This window comes from Scyliorhinus torazame, chromosome 5 (genome assembly GCF_047496885.1).
Source record: "Scyliorhinus torazame isolate Kashiwa2021f chromosome 5, sScyTor2.1, whole genome shotgun sequence".
In the NCBI taxonomy this organism is placed as follows: domain Eukaryota; kingdom Metazoa; phylum Chordata; class Chondrichthyes; order Carcharhiniformes; family Scyliorhinidae; genus Scyliorhinus; species Scyliorhinus torazame.
In genome coordinates, this window is record NC_092711.1 from 85058839 (window position 1) to 85079308 (window position 20470).

The 20470-nt window shown below is 46.4% G+C and overlaps 2 protein-coding genes and 1 gene segment (V, D, J or C); 1 reads left to right on the forward strand and 2 right to left on the reverse strand.

The window, feature by feature from the left end:
• Nucleotides 1-20470, forward strand: part of LOC140418749 (uncharacterized) — a 346993-nt gene that overhangs the window by 91408 nt on the left and 235115 nt on the right. The gene's annotated exons all lie outside the window — the stretch shown is intronic.
• The window catches only part of LOC140418745 (uncharacterized), a 362902-nt gene that overhangs the window by 18623 nt on the left and 323809 nt on the right, over nucleotides 1-20470 (reverse strand). The gene's annotated exons all lie outside the window — the stretch shown is intronic.
• LOC140418742 (Ig heavy chain C region-like) overlaps nucleotides 10576-20470 on the reverse strand; it is a 31339-nt gene continuing 21444 nt past the window's right edge. The window contains 4 exon segments of the C gene segment in view: nucleotides 10576-11014; nucleotides 12720-13028; nucleotides 13853-14158; nucleotides 14355-14651. Coding sequence covers nucleotides 10623-11014; nucleotides 12720-13028; nucleotides 13853-14158; nucleotides 14355-14651 — 1304 coding nt within the window.

Below are 20470 nucleotides of genomic sequence, written 5' to 3' on the forward strand. Positions count from 1 at the left end.
TGAAAAGCATAATATAATCAAACAGAGTCAGCATCGCTTCATGAAGGGAAAATCATGTTTGAAACATTTGGTAGAGATTTTTGAGGTGGTAACAAGCAGGATAGATGATGGGGAGCCAGTAGATCTAATATACTTGGATTTCCAAAAAGTGTTTGATAAGGTACCACACAACCGGCTACATAATAAGATAAGAGCTCATGGTGTTGGGGAACTGACCATGATAATGCACGTTCTCTCCGTGTCTCCGTGGGTTTCCTCCAGGTGCTCCGGTTTCCTCCCACAAGTCCCGAAGACATGGTTGTTAGTTGAATTGGACATTCTGAATTCTCCCTCAGTGTACCCGAACACGCGTTGGTGTGTGGCGACTAGGGGTTTTCACAGTAACTTCATTGTAATGTTAATGGAATCCTACTTGTGACAATAATTATTACTATTATAAAAGACAGAAAATTGGGATAAGGGGGCATTTTCAGAATGGCAACATAACTAGCGGAGTGCCGCTGGGATCCATATTGGGGCCACAGTTATTTACCATATATATTAATGACTTGGACAAGGGAAGCGAATGCACTTTTGCAAACTTTGTGGATGACACAAAAATAGGTGGGAAGTCTACACACGGCTATAAACAGGTTAGTTGAGTGGGCAAAAACTTGAGAAATGGAATATAATGTAGGAAAACGAAAATGTATGCACTTTGATGGGAAGAATAAAGGAGCTGAATACTATTCAAAGTGAGAAAGACTACAGAAAACTGCAGCACAGAGGGACCTGGGGGTCCTCGGGCATTAATCACAAAAGCTAGCGTGCAGGTTCAGCAGGTCATTGGGAAGGTAAATGGAAGGTTGGCCTTTATTTCAAAGGGAATGCAGCATAAAAATAGAGAAGTCCAGCTGAAATTGTACAAGGCAATAGTTAGACCACACTTGGAATACTGTGAACAACATTGGTCCCCTTTCCTGAGGAAAGATATGCGGGCATTGGAGACAGTCCAGAGAAGGTTCACTAGGTTAGAACATAGAACATAGAAAAATACAGCACAGAACAGGCCCTTCGGCCCACGATATTGTGCCGAACCTTTGTCCTAGATTAATCATAGATTATCATAGAATTTACAGTGCAGATGGAGGCCATTCGGGCCATCGAGTCTGCACCGGCTCTTGGAAAGAGCACCCTACCCAAGGTCAACACCTCCACCCTATCGCCATAGCCCAGTAACCCCACCCAACACTAAGGGCAATTTTGGTCACTAAGGGCAATTTATCATGGCCAATCCACCTAACCTGCACATCTTTGGACTGTAGGAGGAAACCGGAGCACCCGGAGGAAACCCACACACACACGGGGAGGATGTGCAGACTCCGCACAGACAGTGACCCAAGCCGTAATCGAACCTGCGACCCTGGAGCTGTGAAGCAATTGTGCTATCCACAATGCTACCGTGCTGCCCTTAAGAACAAATTAATCTACACTATATCATTCTACCGTGATCCATGTACCTATCCAATAGCCGCTTGAAGGTTCCTAATGTTTCTGACTCAACTATTTCCACAGGCAGTGCATTCCATGCCCCCACTACTCTCTGGGTAAAGAATCTACCTCTGACATCCCCCCTATTTTTCCACCATTCACCTTAAATTTATGTCCCCTTGTAATGGTTTGTTCCACCCGGGGAAAACGTCTCTGACTAACTACTCCATCTATTCCCCTGATCATCTTATAAACCTCTATCAAGTCGCCCCTCATCCTTCTCCATTCTAATGAGAAAAGGCCTAGCACCCTCAACCTTTCCTCATAAGACATACTTTCCATTCCAGGCAACATCCTGGTAAATCTCCTTTGCACCTTATCCAAAGCTTCCACATCCTTCCTAAAATGAGGTGACCAGAACTGTACTCTGTACTCCAAATGTGGCCTTACCAAGTTTTTGTCCAGCTGCATCATCACCTCACGGTTCTTAAATTCAATCCCTCTGTTAATGAATGCTAGCACACCATAGGCCTTCTTCACAGCTCTATCCACTTGAGTGGCAACTTTCAAAGATGTATGAACATAGACCCCAAGATCTCTCTGCTCCTCCACATTGCCAAGAACTCTACCGTTAACCCTGGATTCCGCATTCATATTTGTCCTTCCAAAATGGACAACCTCACACTTTTCAGGGTTAAACTACATCTGCCATTTCTCAGCCCAGCTCTGCACCCTATCTATGTCTCTTTGCAGCCGACAACAACCCTCCTCACTATCCACAACTCCACCAATCTTCGTATCGTCTGCAAATTTACTGACCCACCCTTCAACTCCCTCATCCAAGTCATTAATGAAAATCATAAACAGCAGAGGACCCGGAACTGATCCCTGCGGTACGCCACAGGTAACTGGGATCCAGGCTGAATATTTGCCATCCACCACCACTCTCAGACTTCTATCTGTTAGCCAGTTCGTTATCCAACTGGCCAAATTTCCCGCTATCCCATGCCTCCTTACTTTCTGCATAAGCCTACCATGGGGAACCTTATCAAATGCCTTACTAAAATCCATGTCCACCACATCCACTGCTTTACCTTCATCCACATGCTTGGTCACCTCCTCAAAGAATTCAATAAGACTTGTAAGGCAAGACCTACCCCTCACAAATCCGTGCTGACTATCCCTAATCAAGCAGTGTCTTTCCAGATGCTCAGAAATCCTATCCCTCAGTACCCTTTCCATTACTTTTCCTCCCACCGAAGTAAGACTAACTGGCCTGTAATTCCCAGGGTTATCCCTATTCCCTTTTTTGAACAGGGGCACGACATTCGCCACTCTCCAATCCCCTGGTACCACCCCTGTTGACAGTGAGGACGAAAAGATCATTGCCAACAGCTATGCAATCCTTGGATATATCCCGTCAGGCCCGGGGGACTTGTCTATCCTCAAGTTTTTCAAAATGCCCAACACATCTTCCTTCCTAACAAGTATTTCCTCGAGCTTACCAGTCTGTTTCATACTGTCCTCTCCAACAATATAGCCCCTCTCATTTGTAAATACTGAAGAAAAGTACTCGTTCAAGACCTCTCCTATCTCTTCAGACTCAATACACAATCTCCCGCTACTATCCTTGTTCGGACCTACCCTCACTCTAGTCATTCTCATATTTCTCACATATGTGTAAAAGGCCTTGGGCTTTTCCTTGATCCTACCCGCCAAAGATTGTTCATGCCCTCTCTTAGCTCTCCTAATCCCTTTCTTCAGTTCCCTCCTGGCTATCTTGTATCCCTCCAGCGCCCTGTCTGGACCTTGTTTCCACAGCCTTACATAAGTCTCATTCTTCCTCTTAACAAGACATTCAACCTCTCGTCAACCATGGTTCCCTCACTCGACCATCTCTTCCCTGCCTGACAGGCACATACATATCAAGGACACGTAGTACCTGTTCCTTGAACAAGTTCCACATTTCACTTGTGTCCTTCCCTGACAGCCTATGTTCCAAACTTATGCACTTCAATTCTTGTCTGACAACATCGTATTTACCCTTCCCCCAATTGTAAACCTTGCCCTGTTGCACGCACCTATCCCTCTCCATTACTACAGTGAAAGTCGCAGAATTGTGGTCACTATCTCCAAAATGCTCCCCCACTAACAAATCTATCACTTGCCCTGGTTCATTACCAAGTACCAAATCCAATATGCCCTCCCCTCTGGTCGGACAATCTACATACTGTGTTAGAAAAGCTTCCTGGACACACTGCACAAACACCACCCCATCCAAACTATTTGATCTAAAGAGTTTCCACTCAATGTTTGGGAAGTTGAAAGCCTACCCTGTGACTTCTGCACCTTTCCAAAATCTATTTCCCAATCTGTTCCTCCACATCTCTGCTACTATTGGGGGGCCTATAGAAAACTCCCAACAAGGTGACTGCTCCTTTCCTATTTCTGACTTCAACCCATACTGCCTCAGTAGGCAGATACTCCTCGAACTGCCTTTCTGCAGCTGTTATACTATCTCTAATTAACAATGCCACCCCCCCCCTCACCTCTTTTACCACCCTCCCGAATCTTATTGAAACATCTATAACCAGGGACCTCCAACAACCATTTCTGCCCCTCTTCTATCCAAGTTTCCGTGATGGCCACCAAATTGTAGTCTCAAGTACCGATCCATGCCTGAAGTTCACCCACCTCATTCCTGATGCTTCTTGCGTTGAAGTATACACACTTCAATCCATCTCCATGCCTGCAAGTACTCTCCTTTGTCAGTGTTCCCTTCCCCACTGCCTCACTACATGCTTTGGCATCCTGAATATCGGCTAATTTAGTTGCTGGACTACAAATCCGGTTCCCACTCCCCTGCCAAATTAGTTTAAACCCTCCCGAAGAGTACTAGAAAACCTCCCTCCCAGGATATTGGTGCCCCTCTGGTTCAGATGCAACCAGTCCTGCTTGTACAGGTCCCACCTTCCCCAGAATGCGCTCCAATTATCCAAATACCCGAAGCCCTCCCTCTTACACCATTCCTGCAGCCACGTGTTCAACTGCACTCTCTCCCTATTCCTAGCCTTGCTTTCACGTGGCACCGGCAACAAACCAGAGATGACAACTCTGTCTGTCCTGGCTTTTAACTTCCAGCCTCACTCCCTAAACTTGTTTATTACCTCCACACCCCTTTTCCTACCTACGTTGTTGGTACCAATGTGCACCATGACTTCTGGCTGCTCCCCCTCCCCCTTAAGGATCCTGAAGACACGATCCGAGACATCCCTGGCCCTGGCACCCGGGAGGCAACATACCTTCCGGGAGTCTCGTTCGCGACCACAGAATCTCCTATCTATTCCCTTAACCATTGAATCTCCTGTTACTATTGCTTTTCCATTCTCCCCCCTTCCCTTCTGAGCCCCAGAGTCAGACTCAGTGCCAGAGACCTGGCCGCTAGGGCCTTCCCCCGGTAGGTCATCCCCCCCAACAGCATCCAAAACGGTATACTTGTTTTGAAGGGGAACGGCCACGAGGGATCCCTGCACTGTCTGCCTGTTTGTTTTCTTTCCCCTGACTGTAACCCAGCTACTCTTGTCCTATACCTTGGGCGTGGTTACCTCTCTGTAACTCTTCTCTATAACCCCCACTGCCTCCCGGATGATCCGAAGTTCATCCAGCTCTAGTTCCCTAACACGGTCTCTAAGGAGCTGGAGTTGGGTGCACTTCCCACAGGTATAGTCAGCGGGGACACTGGTGGTATCCCTCACCACCCACATCCTACAGGAGGAGCATGCAACTGGCCTAGCCTCCATCCCCTCTTACCTTACAGAATATAGCTGCCCTGTGGACCAACTGGACCTCCGCCCTCCGACTCTGCTCCCAGTCAGTTGCACTCTCTGTAAACGCCTGGCTCTTTTCTCGCTCTTTGCGGAAATGTAGGAAACAAAATGAAAGGAGCACCTTACTCCCTCCTCACCCAGCTCCCTCAGTCACCAAACTCTCACTATAGCACTCAAATGCACCAAATTCAGCACTCAGTGAAAACAAAGTCTGCACTGTCGGTGGATCACTTTTATACTGTGAATCTAGCCTCTGAAAACTGGCCTAATCCAATTAACTAAAGGTTAGTCCCGGATATGGAGAGAGTTTCTTATTAGAAGAGGTTGAGTTGTTTGGGCCTGTACTCATTGGAGTTGAGACGAATGAGAGGTGACCTTTTTGAGACATAAGCATTCTCAGGGGGGTTGACAGGGTAGATGCTGAGAGGATGTTTCCTCTTGTGGGAGAGTCCAGGACCAGAGGGCATAATCTCAAAGTAAGGGGTCTCAAATTTAAGACAGACATGAGGCGACATTTCTTCTCTCAGAGCGCAGTGAATCTGTGGAATTCTTTAGCTGTGCAATCATTCTGTCTCTGGAGTTTAACCATAAAAAGGCAAAGGTGAAGGTGTGTTTACCCGGATGGGCCGCTTGGTGGCGCAGTGGCTCTTTCACTGAGGGGCCTTGAGTTCAGACACATCCCAGACAGGACTGGTGAGAAATATCTGTCTGGGAAAAGGGAGAAAACTGTGTAATCGGGGAAATGGAGCGGTGCCGATGGGCCTGAGAGAAAGGAGTTCAGACAAGTCTTATTTTCTTCATTTTTCATTCAATATTTATTAAAATTTCAGAGAAAATATTCCACAAAAGTTTATTTTGAAGTTGACGAAAGGAAACACAACGATTGAGGGTCACGGTGAGAACAGAACACATGCCCTCTGAGCTGCCAAATGTATGTACAACTGTAACAGGCACCAGAAAGAGAGAACAGGAGCTCAATATAAAGGGAAGGCCAAAGTTATGAGTAAGGAACGAGATAAATTACTTTACTTAGATATTGAGGGAAATTATTAGCTACAATTACATTACAGCCAAAATTATCTCGGACATTTCAAACTGGGAAACAGAAAAACTGTCCAAGATTGTCTCAGTTACAGATGCAGAATAATAAACTGAGAAGATTTTACTGTTCGAGTCACCAAGAGGAGATATTGCATTTGTGTCACACACAGATCATAATAAACAGCTGAGGAAAATCTACAGCGTCCGAACGTCAACCGATCACTTGATCTGTAAAAGAGAGAGAAAATGATGAAGCAGATGTTTATAATCTGGGACATTGATGTTAGAGTTTTCAGTCAATCAAACATTTAGAGATTTTTGAAACGGCTTCTGTCAGTTTGAAGTGTGAGTGGATTGAATCTTCTCACCTTCACCAGAGTGACTGCAGCGCTGTAGGAAATGCTCAGGAAGAACAGGGTGATGAATGTGGAAGCGGTTGTCCAGATGTTCCCGTTATCATCCTCATCGTCTTCAGTCCAGGTGTGGTCTGTGGTATCTATGAGGATAGAGCCAAATAAATATAATTAGATTGTTTATTAATCCACGATTTATTTTTATATTCTCGTTTCATTTTCTCCCGCTGCTAATTTATTCTTTAATATATTTGTCATTGCATATCTACTGTTGCGTTCATGACTCTCAGAAATTGATGTCTTTAACTTTTTTTTCTAATTAAGGGGCAATTTAGCATGGCCAATCCACCTACCCTGCACATCTTTGGGTTGTCGGGGTGAGACCCACAGGTCATGGGGAGAATGTGAAAACTCCACCGGGACAGAGACCCAGGATCGGGATGAACCCCAGGTCCATGGTGGCGTGAGGCAGCAGCGCTAACCACTATGCCACCGTGCCGCCATTGCCTGACGTTTGTGTTTGTTCCTTAGCTTTTGTGTCTGTGTCGATGCGAAGTTCCGTGTTTTGATTTACTCCTCTGTTGTGTGTCCAGATGTCTGTGTAGGTTCACTGTGTGTTCATCGTGTCATTGAGTATTGGTCTGTGTATTTGTGTGTCAGCGCTTGTGTGTGATTTTTTTTTTCATAGAATTTACAGTGCAGAAGGAGGCCATTCGGCCCATCGAGTCTGCACTGGCTCATGGAAAGAGCACCCTACCCAAGGTCAACACCTCCACCCTATCCCCATAACCCAGTAACCCCACCCAACACTAAGGGCAATTTTGGACACTAAGGGCAATTTATCATGGCCAATCCACCTAACCTGCACATCTTTGGACTGTGGGAGGAAACTGGAGCACCCGGAGGAAACCCACGCACACACGGGGAGGATGTGCAGACTCCGCACAGACAGTGGCCCAAACCGGAACTTTGTTTGTCTTCTGTCAATGTGTATATATGAGTGATATATTGTATGTATATGTGTTGAAATCTATGTTTATATATTATTGCCTGTGTTAATATGTGTTTATACTTTCCTGTCTAGCAATATATGTGTTAATGTGTCTTTTTGCGTTCAACATGCATGCCAGTGTCTTAATGTTTGTGCCTGGATAAATGCGTGTGTGTGTCTGTGTGTGTCAATGCGTGTATTTCATCACAGAATCATCATCATATAATCCCTACAGTGGAGAACGAGGCCATTCGGCCTATTGAGTCTGCACCGACCCTTCGAAAGAACACCCTACCGAGGTGCACGGTGCACGCCCTGCCCTATCCCCAGAACCTCGTAACACCACCTAACGTTTTGGGCGCGAAGGGGTGATAGAGCATGGCTAATCCCCCTAACCTGCACATCTTTGGACTGTGGGAGGAAACTGGAGCACGCGGAGGAAACACGGACACGGGAGAGTGTGGAAACTCAACACGGACAATAACCCGAGGCTGGGATTGAACCCGGGTTTGTGGCGCTGTGAGGCAGCAGTGCTATTTGTGCGTTGATGTTTGTTTATAACTATCTATTGCTGTGTATTGACACCTCCATGTGTATTCATGTGTGTTTGTATGAGCGTGTGTACGAATCTGTTAATATGTGACTACGTGTGCCCATTAGTGTGTTAATGTGGATTATTGTCTCTGTTTTAATGGAAATATTTCTGTCATTGTGAAATTGTGCGATTGTGGGCGGCACGGTAGCACAGTGGTTAGCACTGTTGCTACACAGCGCCAGAGTCCCAGGTTCGATTCCTGGCTTGGGTTACTGTCTGTGCGGAGTCTGCATGTTCTCCCTGTGTCCGTGTGGGTTTCGTCCGGGTGCTCCGGTTTCTTCCCACAGGTCCCGAAAGATGTGCTTGTGAGGTAATTTGGACATTCTGAATTCTCCCTCTGTGTACCCGAACAGGCGCCAAGAGTGTGGCGACTAGGGTTTTTTCACAGTAACTTCTTGCAGTGTTAACATAAGCCTACTTGTGACAATAAACATTATTTTTACTATTATGTATATGTAGTTGCTTACAGTTGTGTTTCATATTCTTGTGTCAGTCTGCTTGTCTGGTTTTATATGTTTGTGTTTGCATATTTGTGTATCTGTGTGGACATGTGGATGTATGTGCATGTTTGTGCATGCCGGCTTGTGTGTGTGAATTTGTGTGTGTGTGTACACGAGTGTCTCTGTGTTTGTTTATGTGTATATGTATGCATGTGTTTCTATGTGTACATCTATGTATGTGTTTGTGTCTATGTGTGCTCATGTATATGGTTGTGGGTGTGTGTACGTGTGCCTGTATGTTTAGTGTTTGTGTCTTTATCTGTCTGTGTATTTGTATCAGCTGCCTGTAGCTTTGCCAGTTGTGGGTATTATTGGTACCGATGTAGAATATGTTGAACTTTCTGCTTATAAATGTGTTTTGTGTGAGTTGCAAGCTGACATCATTGACCGAATGCAAAAATACAAGGAGGTGCCTCAGGAGAGAACACTGAAAACCCAGGGAGAATTCAATCACCATCTGGATTTGGATTTTGGGAAATCAGTTGTTGCATATGGATAAGAGGAACAAGGGTGCTAAAAAAAATATGTTGCGTGAATAGATAGTTTAAGAACATCTTTAGCATGATGGGTTTTTAAAATCTTCAACCAGTAAGCTACAAGCCGTCTTGTAATGTCAGTAACTGAGTCCTTAGTGTAGAGACACATCCACTCCCAAATTCCCTGCTTGGGGAGTAGGTGGATAGTGATTTAATAGTCTCTCCCTCTCTGGCCAGCTGAACAAATTCTCTTTGGGTTCCCCCTGCTGAGGAGGTGGAGATACAGTGAGTTCACTCATCACCTTCCTCCTCTTTTGGTCGGGAAAGTGGAGGTAAAATGGGTTTATATTGCCCATCCCTCTCTGTTGGGGAAGTGGGCGGACAGTGCATTTATTTAGGCCCTCCCCCTTTCTTTGTTGGAAGCGGCTGTACAGTGAATCTACTAATGCCCCAGCTCCTTGGTGGGAAAGTGGGGGTACAGGGTTAATTAATGCTCCTCCCCCACTATTTGTTGGGGCGTGGTGATACACTGGATTAACTACTGCCCCCCATGCTTTGGTGTGGAAGTGAGGGGTATAGTGGGTTCACTAAGTCCCTTCCTCTTTGTTAGGGAGTTGGGGTGCAGGGCATTAGCTAACGTCCATTCCCCACTCTCTGTTGGAGAAGTGGGGATGCAGTGGATTAACTATAACCCCCCCCCCCCCCCCCCCGTCTTTGTTTTGGGAAGTGTGGTTGCAGTGGATTAATTTATGCCCCTTCCTCTCTCTTTTGAGGAAGTGGCAGTAGAGTGCATTAACTAATGCCCCTCCTCCTGTCTCTGTGGGGGAGGTGGGGGGACAGTGGATTACCTAGGGGCTCCTACTGATTTTGTAGGAGAGGTGGAGATATAATGGATTAAACATTTCCATTTCCCCTCTCCTTGATGGGTGATTGTTGGTCCTTGTTTCTGTTTGATTCTCAATTTAGTTCCCAGTGGGTGTGATGCAGCTATTTTAAGCTGACATCACTTTTAAAGGGATGGGCAATGGGAGAAGCAGGAACACCGAGATCTAAATGTGATGTGTTTGTCTGTCTGAAATGGGAAAGTGTCCGATTTCTCCTCAGCGAGAAGAAAGTCAATGAATATATTTTGTGAATCCTGCAATGAATGAATTTTACTCTGTCTCCAACCCAGGGTGTATCTGAGCTGGGAGCTCTGGTTGTATCAGACCTGGGGCTGAGACCTGTAGAAATCCGGGTCTCATTGAACAGATCTAATATCAGCAAAGTGGAAGCTCCATTAATTAAGCGGCTGTACATTTAAATCACAATTGGAGGAAAAAAACCTTTTAAATTTTTTTATTTAGTTCGAAATGCAATTGATAGATTCTCATTGACATGAATTAACGGTGTCCATCAGAGCGAGGGAAATGTTCACAAAACTGGGTTTACCGCTGGATTTATCAACCGTTCTGTTGATGATCTTCAAGGGGATGGCTTCATGTCCCACCACACAGGAGTAAGAAGCACCGCTGGCCCACTCCTCCGCTGCAATGGATAACAGGCTGTACATGAAGAAGGAGCTATTGCCGTTCTCCGCCATCACCTCGGTGTTCTTGTAGTTCCCGGGATTCACCGGCTTGTCATTGACGGTCCACTTGACGAAGATCTCTCGGGGGGAGAAACCTCTCACTAAGCAGCTGAGGGAGACGAATCTCTGAGCGGAGACGTCTTCAGCCGAGGGCAGGAGGACAGAGACGGACGGTTCCCGCGGGTTGGGATCTGCAGAAAATGTACAATAAATGTAAATAAAATGGGGAATTCTGGAGACAATGGAACCGCGGGTTAGATGTGAGAGAAATGTGTTTTGTGTTGGATTTTAAAGGTTTCCATTTTCCACTTTGGGATCTGTCCGGTTTCCGAGCTCGGAGCAGAGGTGGACACAAGCCTTTTCCCTGAGAATTTACATATTGGATTCGAAAGTTTCAGAATGTGGATAGCAGGGAAACAGGCCATTCGGCCCAGCTGTTCTGTGCTGGTGTATAAGCTCCACACCAGGCTCCTCCCACCTTACCCCAAGAGGATTGGGAAACTGCCAATGTAACACCCTTATTCAAAAGGGGAGGGAGACAAAAACAGGTAACTATCGGCCAGTGACCTTAACATCTGTCAGTGGGAAACGGTTCGAGTCCATTATAACGGATCCAATCGCTCAGCATTTAGAAATACTCAATATAATCAACAGAGTCAGCGCGGCCTCGTGAAGGGTAAATCATGCCTGACAAATTTATTGCCCTTATTTGAGGTGATAATGAGAAGGCGAGAGAGAGGGGGGGCAGTAGATGTAATATACATGAATTTCAAAACTGTGTTTAATAAATGAATGTTCTATTCCCACGTTTGCAGATGACAAAAAATAGGTAGAAAGGCAAGTGGTGAGGATTACAGAAAATACACAGAGGGACCGAGAATGTGAGGTTAGACACTTTGGTAGGAGGAAGTACATAACTGAATATTATTCAGATGGAGAAAGACTGGAGAAAGCTGAAGTAACGGGGGAATTGGGGGTCCTCGTGCAAAAATCACACAAAGCAAGTTCTGCCGGTAATATGGAGACAAATTGAATGTTGACATTCATTTCAAAGGGAATATTATATAAGCATGGGGAAGTCTGGCTAAAACTATACAAGGCATTGGTTAGACTGCACCTGGTATACTTTGAACAGTCTCGGCGCCCTTATCTAAGGAAGACAGATTGGTTTTGAAGGCAGTCCAGAGAAGGTTCACGAGGTTGATCCCGAGTATGGAGGGATTTTCTTTTGAGCTGAGGTTAAGTAGGCTGGGCTGTACTTATTGGAGCTTAGAGGAATGAAGGCCACCTAATTGAGACATGAAAGATTCTCAGGGAGCTCCTTAGGATAGATGCTGAGGGGTTGTTTTCCCGTGTGGGAGCGTCTAGGACCAGCGTGCATGATCACAAAGTGAGGGTTCGCCCATTTCAGACAGAGATGAGGTGGAATTTCCTCTCTCAGAGAGTAGGGAAGCTGTGGAATTATTTAACCCGGGGGGCTGTAGATTCTGGGTTGTTCAGTATGTTCAAGGTTGAGGGAGACATACTTTAAATCTGTGAATGCGTCAAGAGATATGGGGATAAGTCGGGAAAGACGAGTTTAAGATTATCACATCAGATCAGTCATGACCTCACTGCAGGCTGGACCGGTGTTGATGGGCCCAATGGCCAACGTCTGTTCCTCAGTCTTGTGGTCTATGGTCTCGCTCCATCTAAACCCAATATCACTGTTGGGTTTCATTGTTCATTCATCTGCATATCAATTTCCCCCTTAAACTCTAAACGCCCAGAGTATTTAGTTAGTGGAATTACCAATCAGAATGGGCCAGAAATACACTGAATGCTAAATACTGACCGCTGCACTGACACTAGAAATAGACAAAATGACTCACTTATTGCTTCAGTCTCACCGCTCACCTATTTTTTTGTGGATTGAAATCCTTAAAGGAGTTGGCAGGTCCTGATGGCTCGCCACACAGTCAAACACAGCCCCACTCAGCCAGGCTTGTGTCGAGATGTTTAATTTGCTGACCACGCTCTCAGTATCTGCCCCAGGCTGCTCGGCAATCTCTGATTTCAGCGGCTTCTTCGCTTCACTCCAGGACACGTTGACTCCATAAGGAGCATTCGAAATGACGCAGGTTAAGGTTACAGTCGCCTCCAGTAAGACCTGTTCTATTGGTGGTGGCAGTATTGTTACTGAGGCATCAGTGCAAAGGGAAGGATCTGCGAATGAAAAAAGTGGAAATCAACCCAAGTTTGATCTTCAGAATCAGGACAACAGGATTCAGCCTGAACTCTAAATGGGAATAAATCAACTTCGAAACATCAACCTCTAAAGACCGCCTTTAATCTTCTATACGCAATGGAAAATCAGTTTGGTTTGTGAAAACTATTCTCATTGTGAAATACAGTCAGCCCCGATATCATTCTAACGAATCAGCATTTCAGCATTCCCAATACAAATATTCCATTCCTGATCTCAGGAACGAAGTACTGGCGGCTGATCCATAAATAGGTTGGATGAACTTTCCAACACTTTCCCCCGGAGCTGTTATCAGTTAAGTGTTTGAGACACCCACTGACTCAAATATAATCAGCTGTCTCAGGATAAAGCTGGCATCAAGTCCAACAGGGGCTGGTTTAGCACGGGGCTAAATCGCTGGCTTTTAAAGCAGACCAAGGCAGGCCACCAGCGCGGGTCCAATTCCCATACCAGCCTCCCCGAACAGGCGCCGGAATGTGGCAACCAAGGGCTTTTCACAGTAACTTCATTTGAAGCCTACTTGTGACAATAAGCGATTTTCAATTCATTCATCCACCTCACTTACTAAATTACTTCAAATTATAGGGATAAATTTATTTCTATATTCATAAAATCGTGAATGATAAGCAACCCTCATGCAGCTCTTACGTCAGAATGAAACACAAACTACATGGCAGTAAATTAGAAGTTGTTCTGTGCTTTACACTAACTTCAGTAAATTCCTGATTTGGATTAACTTCAGAGTGCAGGATGATTTATTGTTTCCTCTGTTTGTGTCTCTTACCAGACGCAGTGATATTTTGACTTTGTGTGACCTCTTGATGAGTGACCTGGCAGGTATAGACCGCTTTGCTGAACCATTCCCCAGCGGAGACTGTCAGCCGACTGCTCGCCGAGAAGTTCCCGTTCACTTCACAGGGGGGCGAGGTGACAAATCCTGAACCCATGGGTTGTCCATTCTTCAGCCACTTCACCGTCATTGACTTTGGATGGAAATCGTTGATTGAACAGACCATGGTTGCAAATTTCTGTCTTGAGATTTCTTCATTGGAACTCACGGTGAGGAGAACATTTGGAGTGTTGACTCCACCTTCAAGAAACACAAGTTAGACATTTCTTGAAGAAGATGTAATCAATAAAATTACTAATTGTATTTTAACAGTTTCTCTGTGGTCACTATTTCTCGCAGGAATCAGAACTATGCAGAGAACCATAAATGTGTTATGACCAAAGATGTAAATAAAGTAATCAAAGCGTCTGTTTCTCACAGATTCCACAACACTTACATTCCATTCCAATGCTCTTGTCTGAGCCGCTGTGTCGAACCTCACAGCTGATTTCGCTGCATCCCCCCTCTGACTCGGTGATGGTTAACTGACTGCTCAGGGTGTAGGTTCCCTTCTTGTTTCTCACTGACGGGTATTTCTTAACTCCAGTGGTGATCAGCTGCCCATCTTTCTTCCAGGTAAGGCTGGTGATTTCTGGGGAGTAGTCCATCGCCAAACAGCCGAAGGTCACGGAGCCGTCACTGTTGTGTTGCTGACAGGAGACCAGGCTGTAGAGAGTGGGCGGAGACGGTGTCGCTGGGGGAGAATGGTCCATTCAACAAGTTAGACTCTGTTATTTGTGATTTATAAGTTAACAAGCACTTCAAAATGTGACCATGCGTTGATCCGAATATTTTCTCATTAAACGTTACATCCACATTTCAGCGTCTATCATTTGGGGATCACCATCTCTATGGCCCCTCAATAGAAACTCACATCTCTCTCTCCATCTCTATCACATGACAAAAAATAGCATTTTGATGCCACCTGAATGATGTAACTTTCATTGAATTGAATGAGAGGAGCAGAGGGTTTTCCCCATTATTTCAGCCATCATGTAAAATAAAATGTAAATGGCGCCATAATCACAGAGACTGCTCTCCTTTTCAGAGCTGACTTGTGGTGATTTGACCTGAGGGTCAGCACATCTCAGATGAGGGGCAAGTTTGAGAATGGTGGTCTTCATGAGAACCTCAGCCGATACAGCAATTGAACTCGCGCTGTTGGGGTCGCTTTCCATCACGAACCAGCCGCCCAGCTTACTGAGCTGTGTACGTCACAATCCAGCTCACTGAGCTGTGTACGTCACAATCCAGCTAACTGAGCTGTGTACGTCACAATCCAGCTAACTGAGCTATGTACATCACAATCCAGCTCACTGAGCTGTGTACGTCACAATCCAGCTAACTGAGCTGTGTACGTCACAATCCAGCTAACTGAGCTGTGTACGTCACAATCCAGCTAACTGAGCTGTGTACGTCACAATCCAGCTAACTGAGCTGTGTACGTCACAATCCAGCTAACTGAGCTGTGTACGTCACAATCCAGCTCACTGAGCTGTGTACGTCACAATCCAGCTAACTGAGCTGTGTACCTCACAATTCAGCTAACTGAGCTGTGTACGTCACAATCCAGCTCACTGAGCTGTGTATGTCACAATCCAGCTAACTGAGCGCGTACGTCACAATCCAGCTAACTGAGCTGTGTATGTCACAATCCAGCTAACTGAGCTGTGTACGTCACAATCCAGCTAACTGAGCTGTGTACGTCACAATCCAGCTAACTGAGCTGTGTACGTCACAATCCAGCTAACTGAGCTGTGTACGTCACAATCCAGCTAACTGAGCTGTGTACGTCACAATCCAGCGAACTGAGCTATGTACGTCACAATCCAGCTAACTGAGCTGTGTACGTCACAATTCAGCGAACTGAGCTGTGTACGTCACAATCCAGCTCACTGAGCTGTGTACGTCACAATCCAGCTAACTGAGCTGTGTACGTCACAATCCAGCTAACTGATCTGCGTACCTCACAATCCAGCTAACTGATCTGCGTACCTCACAATCCAGCTAACTGAGCTGTGTACGTCACAATCCAGCTAACTGAGCTGTGTACGTCACAATCCAGCTAACTGATCTGCGTACCTCACAATCCAGCTAACTGAGCTGTGTACATCACAATCCAGCTAACTGAGCTATGTACGTCACAATCCAGCTAACTGAGCTGTGTACGTCACAATTCAGCGAACTGAGCTGTGTACGTCACAATCCAGCTAACTGATCTGCGTACCTCACAATCCAGCTAACTGAGCTGCGTACGTCACAATCCAGCTAACTGAGCTGTGTACGTCACAATCCAGCGAACTGAGCTGTGTACGTCACAATCCAGCGAACTGAGCTGTGTACGTCAAAATCCAGCTCACTGAGCTGTGTACGTCACAATCCAGCTAACTGAGCTGTGTACGTCACAATCCAGCTAGCTGAGCTGTGTCCGTCACAATCTAGCTCACTGAGCTGTGTACGTCACAATGCAGCTATCTGAGCTGTGTACGTCACAATCCAGCTAACTGAGCTGGGTACGTCACAATCCAGCTAACTGAGCTGTGTACGTCACAATCCAGCTAACTGAGCTGTGTACCTCACAATCCAGCTAACTGAGCTGTGTACGTCACAATCCAGCTAGCTGAACTGTGTACGTCACAATCCAGCTAACTGAGCTGTGTACGCCACAGTCCAGCTAACTGAGCTGTGTATGTCACAATCCAGCTCACTGAGCTGTATACGTCACAATCCAGCTAACTGAGCTGTGTACGTCACAATCCAGCTAACTGAGCTGTGTACGTCACAATCCAGCTAACTGAGCTGTGTACGTCACAATCCAGCTAACTGAGCTGTGTACGTCACAATCCAGCTAACTGAGCTGTGTACGTCACAATCCAGCTAACTGAGCTGTGTACGTCACAATCCAGCTAACTGAGCTGTGTACGTCACAATCCAGCGAACTGAGCTGTGTACATCACAATCCAGCGAACTGAGCTGTGTACATCACAATCCAGCGAACTGAGCTGTGTACGTCACAATCCAGCTAACTGAGCTGTGTACGTCACAATCCAGCTAGCTGAGCTGTGTACGTCACAAACCAGCTAACTGAGATGTGTACGTCACAATCCAGCTAACTGAGCTGTGTACATCACAATCCAGCTATCTGAGCTGGGTACGCCACAGTCCAGCTAACTGAGCTGTGTACGTCACAATCCAGCTCACTGAGCTGTGTACCTCACAATCCAGCTAACTGAGCTGTGTACGTCACAATCCAGCTCACTGAGCTGTGTACCTCACAATCCAGCTAACTGAGCTGTGTACGTCACAATCCAGCTAACTGAGCTGTGTACGTCACAATCCAGCTAACTGAGCTGTGTACGTCACAATCCAGCTCACTGAGCTGTGTACCTCACAATCCAGCTAACTGAGCTGTGTACGTCACAATCCAGCTAACTGAGCTGTGTACGTCACAATCCAGCTAACTGAGCTGTGTACGTCACAATCCAGCTAACTGAGCTGTGTACGTCACAATCCAGCTAACTGAGCTGTGTACGTCACAATCCAGCTAATTGAGCTGTGTACATCACAATCCAGCTAACTGATCTGTGGACGTCACAATCCAGCGAACTGTGCTGTGGACATCACAATCCAGCGAACTGAGCTGTGTACGTCACAATCCAGCTCACTGAGCTGTGTACGTCACAATCCAGCTAACTGAGCTGTGTACATCACAATCCAGCTAACTGAGCTGTGAACGTCACAATCCAGCTAACTGAGCTGTGTACGTCACATTCCAGCTAACTGAGCTGTGTACGCCACAATCCAGCTCACTGAGCTGCGTACATCACAATCCAGCTAACTGAGCTGTGTACGTCACAATCCAGCTCACTGAGCTGTGTACGTCACAATCCAGCTAACTGAGCTGTGTATGTCACAATCCAGCTAACTGAGCTGTGTACGTCACAATCCAGCTAACTGAGCTGTGTACATCACAATCCAGCTCACTGAGCTGTGTACATCACAATCCAGCTAACTGAGCTGTGTACGCCACAATCCAGCTAGCAGAGCTGTGTACGTCACAATCCAGCTAGCTGAGCTGTGTACGTCACTATCCAGCTCACTGAGCTGTGTACATCACAATCCAGCTAACTGAGCGGTGCACCTCACAATGCAGCTAACTGAGCTGTGTACGTCACAATCCAGCTAACTGAGCTGTGTACGTCACAATCCAGCTAACTGAGCTGGGTACGTCACAATCCAGCTAACTGAGCTGTGTACGTCACAATCCAGCTAACTGAGCTGTGTACGTCACAATCCAGCTCACTGAGTTGTGTACGTCACATTCCAGCTAACTGAGCTGTGTACGTCACAATCCAGCTAACTGAGCTGTGTACGTCACAATCCAGCTAACTGAGCTGTGTACATCACAATCCAGCTCACTGAGCTGTGTACATCACAATCCAGCGAACTGAGCTGTGTACGTCACAATCCAGCTAACTGAGCTGTGTACGTCACAATCCAGCTCACTGAGCTGTGTATGTCACAATCCAGCTAACTGAGCTGTGTACATCACAATCCAGCTAACTGAGCTGTGTACGTCACAATCCAGCTCACTGAGCTGTGTATGTCACAATCCAGCTCACTGAGCTGTGTACGTCACAATCCAGCTAACTGAGCTGTGTACATCACAATCCAGCTCACTGAGCTGTGTACATCACAATCCAGCTCACTGAGCTGTGTACGTCACAATCCAGCTCACTGAGCTGTGTACGTCACATTCCAGCTAACTGAGCTGTGTACCTCACAATCCAGCTCACTGAGCTGTGTACGTCACAATCCAGCTAACTGCGCTGTGTACGTCACATTCCAGCTAACTGAGCTGTGTACGTCACAATCCAGCTCACTGAGCTGTGTACATCACAATCCAGCTAACTGAGCTGTGTACGTCACAATCCAGCTCACTGAGCTGTGTACATCACAATCCAGCTAACTGAGCTGTGTACGTCACAATCCAGCTCACTGAGCTGTGTACGTCACAATCCAGCTAACTGAGCTGTGTCCGTCACAATCCAGATAACTGAGCTGTGTACGTCACAATCCAGCTCACTGAGCTGTGTACGTCACAATCCAGCTCACTGAGCTGTGTACGTCACAATCCAGCTCACTGAGCTGTGTACATCACAATCCAGCTAACTGAGCTGTGTACGTCACAATCCAGCTAACTGAGCTGTGTACGTCACAATCAGCGAACTGAGCTGTGTACGTCACAGTCCAGCTAACTGAGCTGTGTACGTCACAATCCGGCTAACTGAGCTGTGTACGTCACAATCCAGCTAACTGAGCTGTGTACGTCACAATCCAGCTAACTGAGCAGTGTACCTCACAATTCAGCTAGCAGAGCTGTGTACGTCACAATCCAGCTAACTGAGCTGTGTACGTCACAATCCAGCTCACTGAGCTGTGTACCTCACAATTCAGCTAGCAGAGCTGTGTACGTCACAATCCAGCTAACTGAGCTGTGTACGTCACAATCCAGCTCACTGAGCTGTGTACGTCACAATCCAGCTCACTGAGCTGTGTACATCACAATCCAGCTAACTGAGCTGTGTACGACACAATCCAGCTAACTGAGCTGTGTACATCACAATCCAGCTAACTGAGCTGTGTACGTCACAATCCAGCTAACTGAGCTGTGTACATCACAATCCAGCTCACTGAGCTGTGTACGTCACAATCCAGCTAGCTGAGCTGTGTACATCACAATCCAGCTAACTGAGCTGTGTACATCACAATCCAGCTAACTGAGCTGTGTACGTCACAATCCAGCTAACTGAGCTGTGTACGTCACAATCCAGCTCACAGAGCTGTGTACGTCACAATCCAGCTAACTGAGCTGTGTACGTCACAATCCAGCTATCTGAGCTGTGTACGTCACAATCCAGCTAACTGAGCTGTGTACGTCACAATCCAGCTCACTGAGCTGTGTACGTCACAATCCAGCTAACTGAGCTGTGTACCTCACAATTCAGCTAACTGAGCTGTGTACGTCACAATCCAGCTCACTGAGCTGTGTATGTCACAATCCAGCTAACTGAGCGCGTACGTCACAATCCAGCTAACTGAGCTGTGTATGTCACAATCCAGCTAACTGAGCTGTGTACGTCACAATCCAGCTAACTGAGCTGTGTACGTCACAATCCAGCTAACTGAGCTGTGTACGTCACAATCCAGCTAACTGAGCTGTGTACGTCACAATCCAGCGAACTGAGCTATGTACGCCACAATCCAGCTAACTGAGCTGTGTACGTCAGAATCCAGCTCACTGAGCTGTGTACGTCCCAATCCAGCTAACTGAGCTGTGTACGTCACAATCCAGCTAACTGAGCTGTGTATGTCACAATCCAGCTAACTGAGCTGTCTACGTCACAATCCAGCTAACTGAGCTGTGTACGTCACAATCCAGCGAACTGAGCTGTGTACGTCACAATCCAGCTAACTGAGCTGTGTACGTCACAATCCAGCTAACTGAGCTGT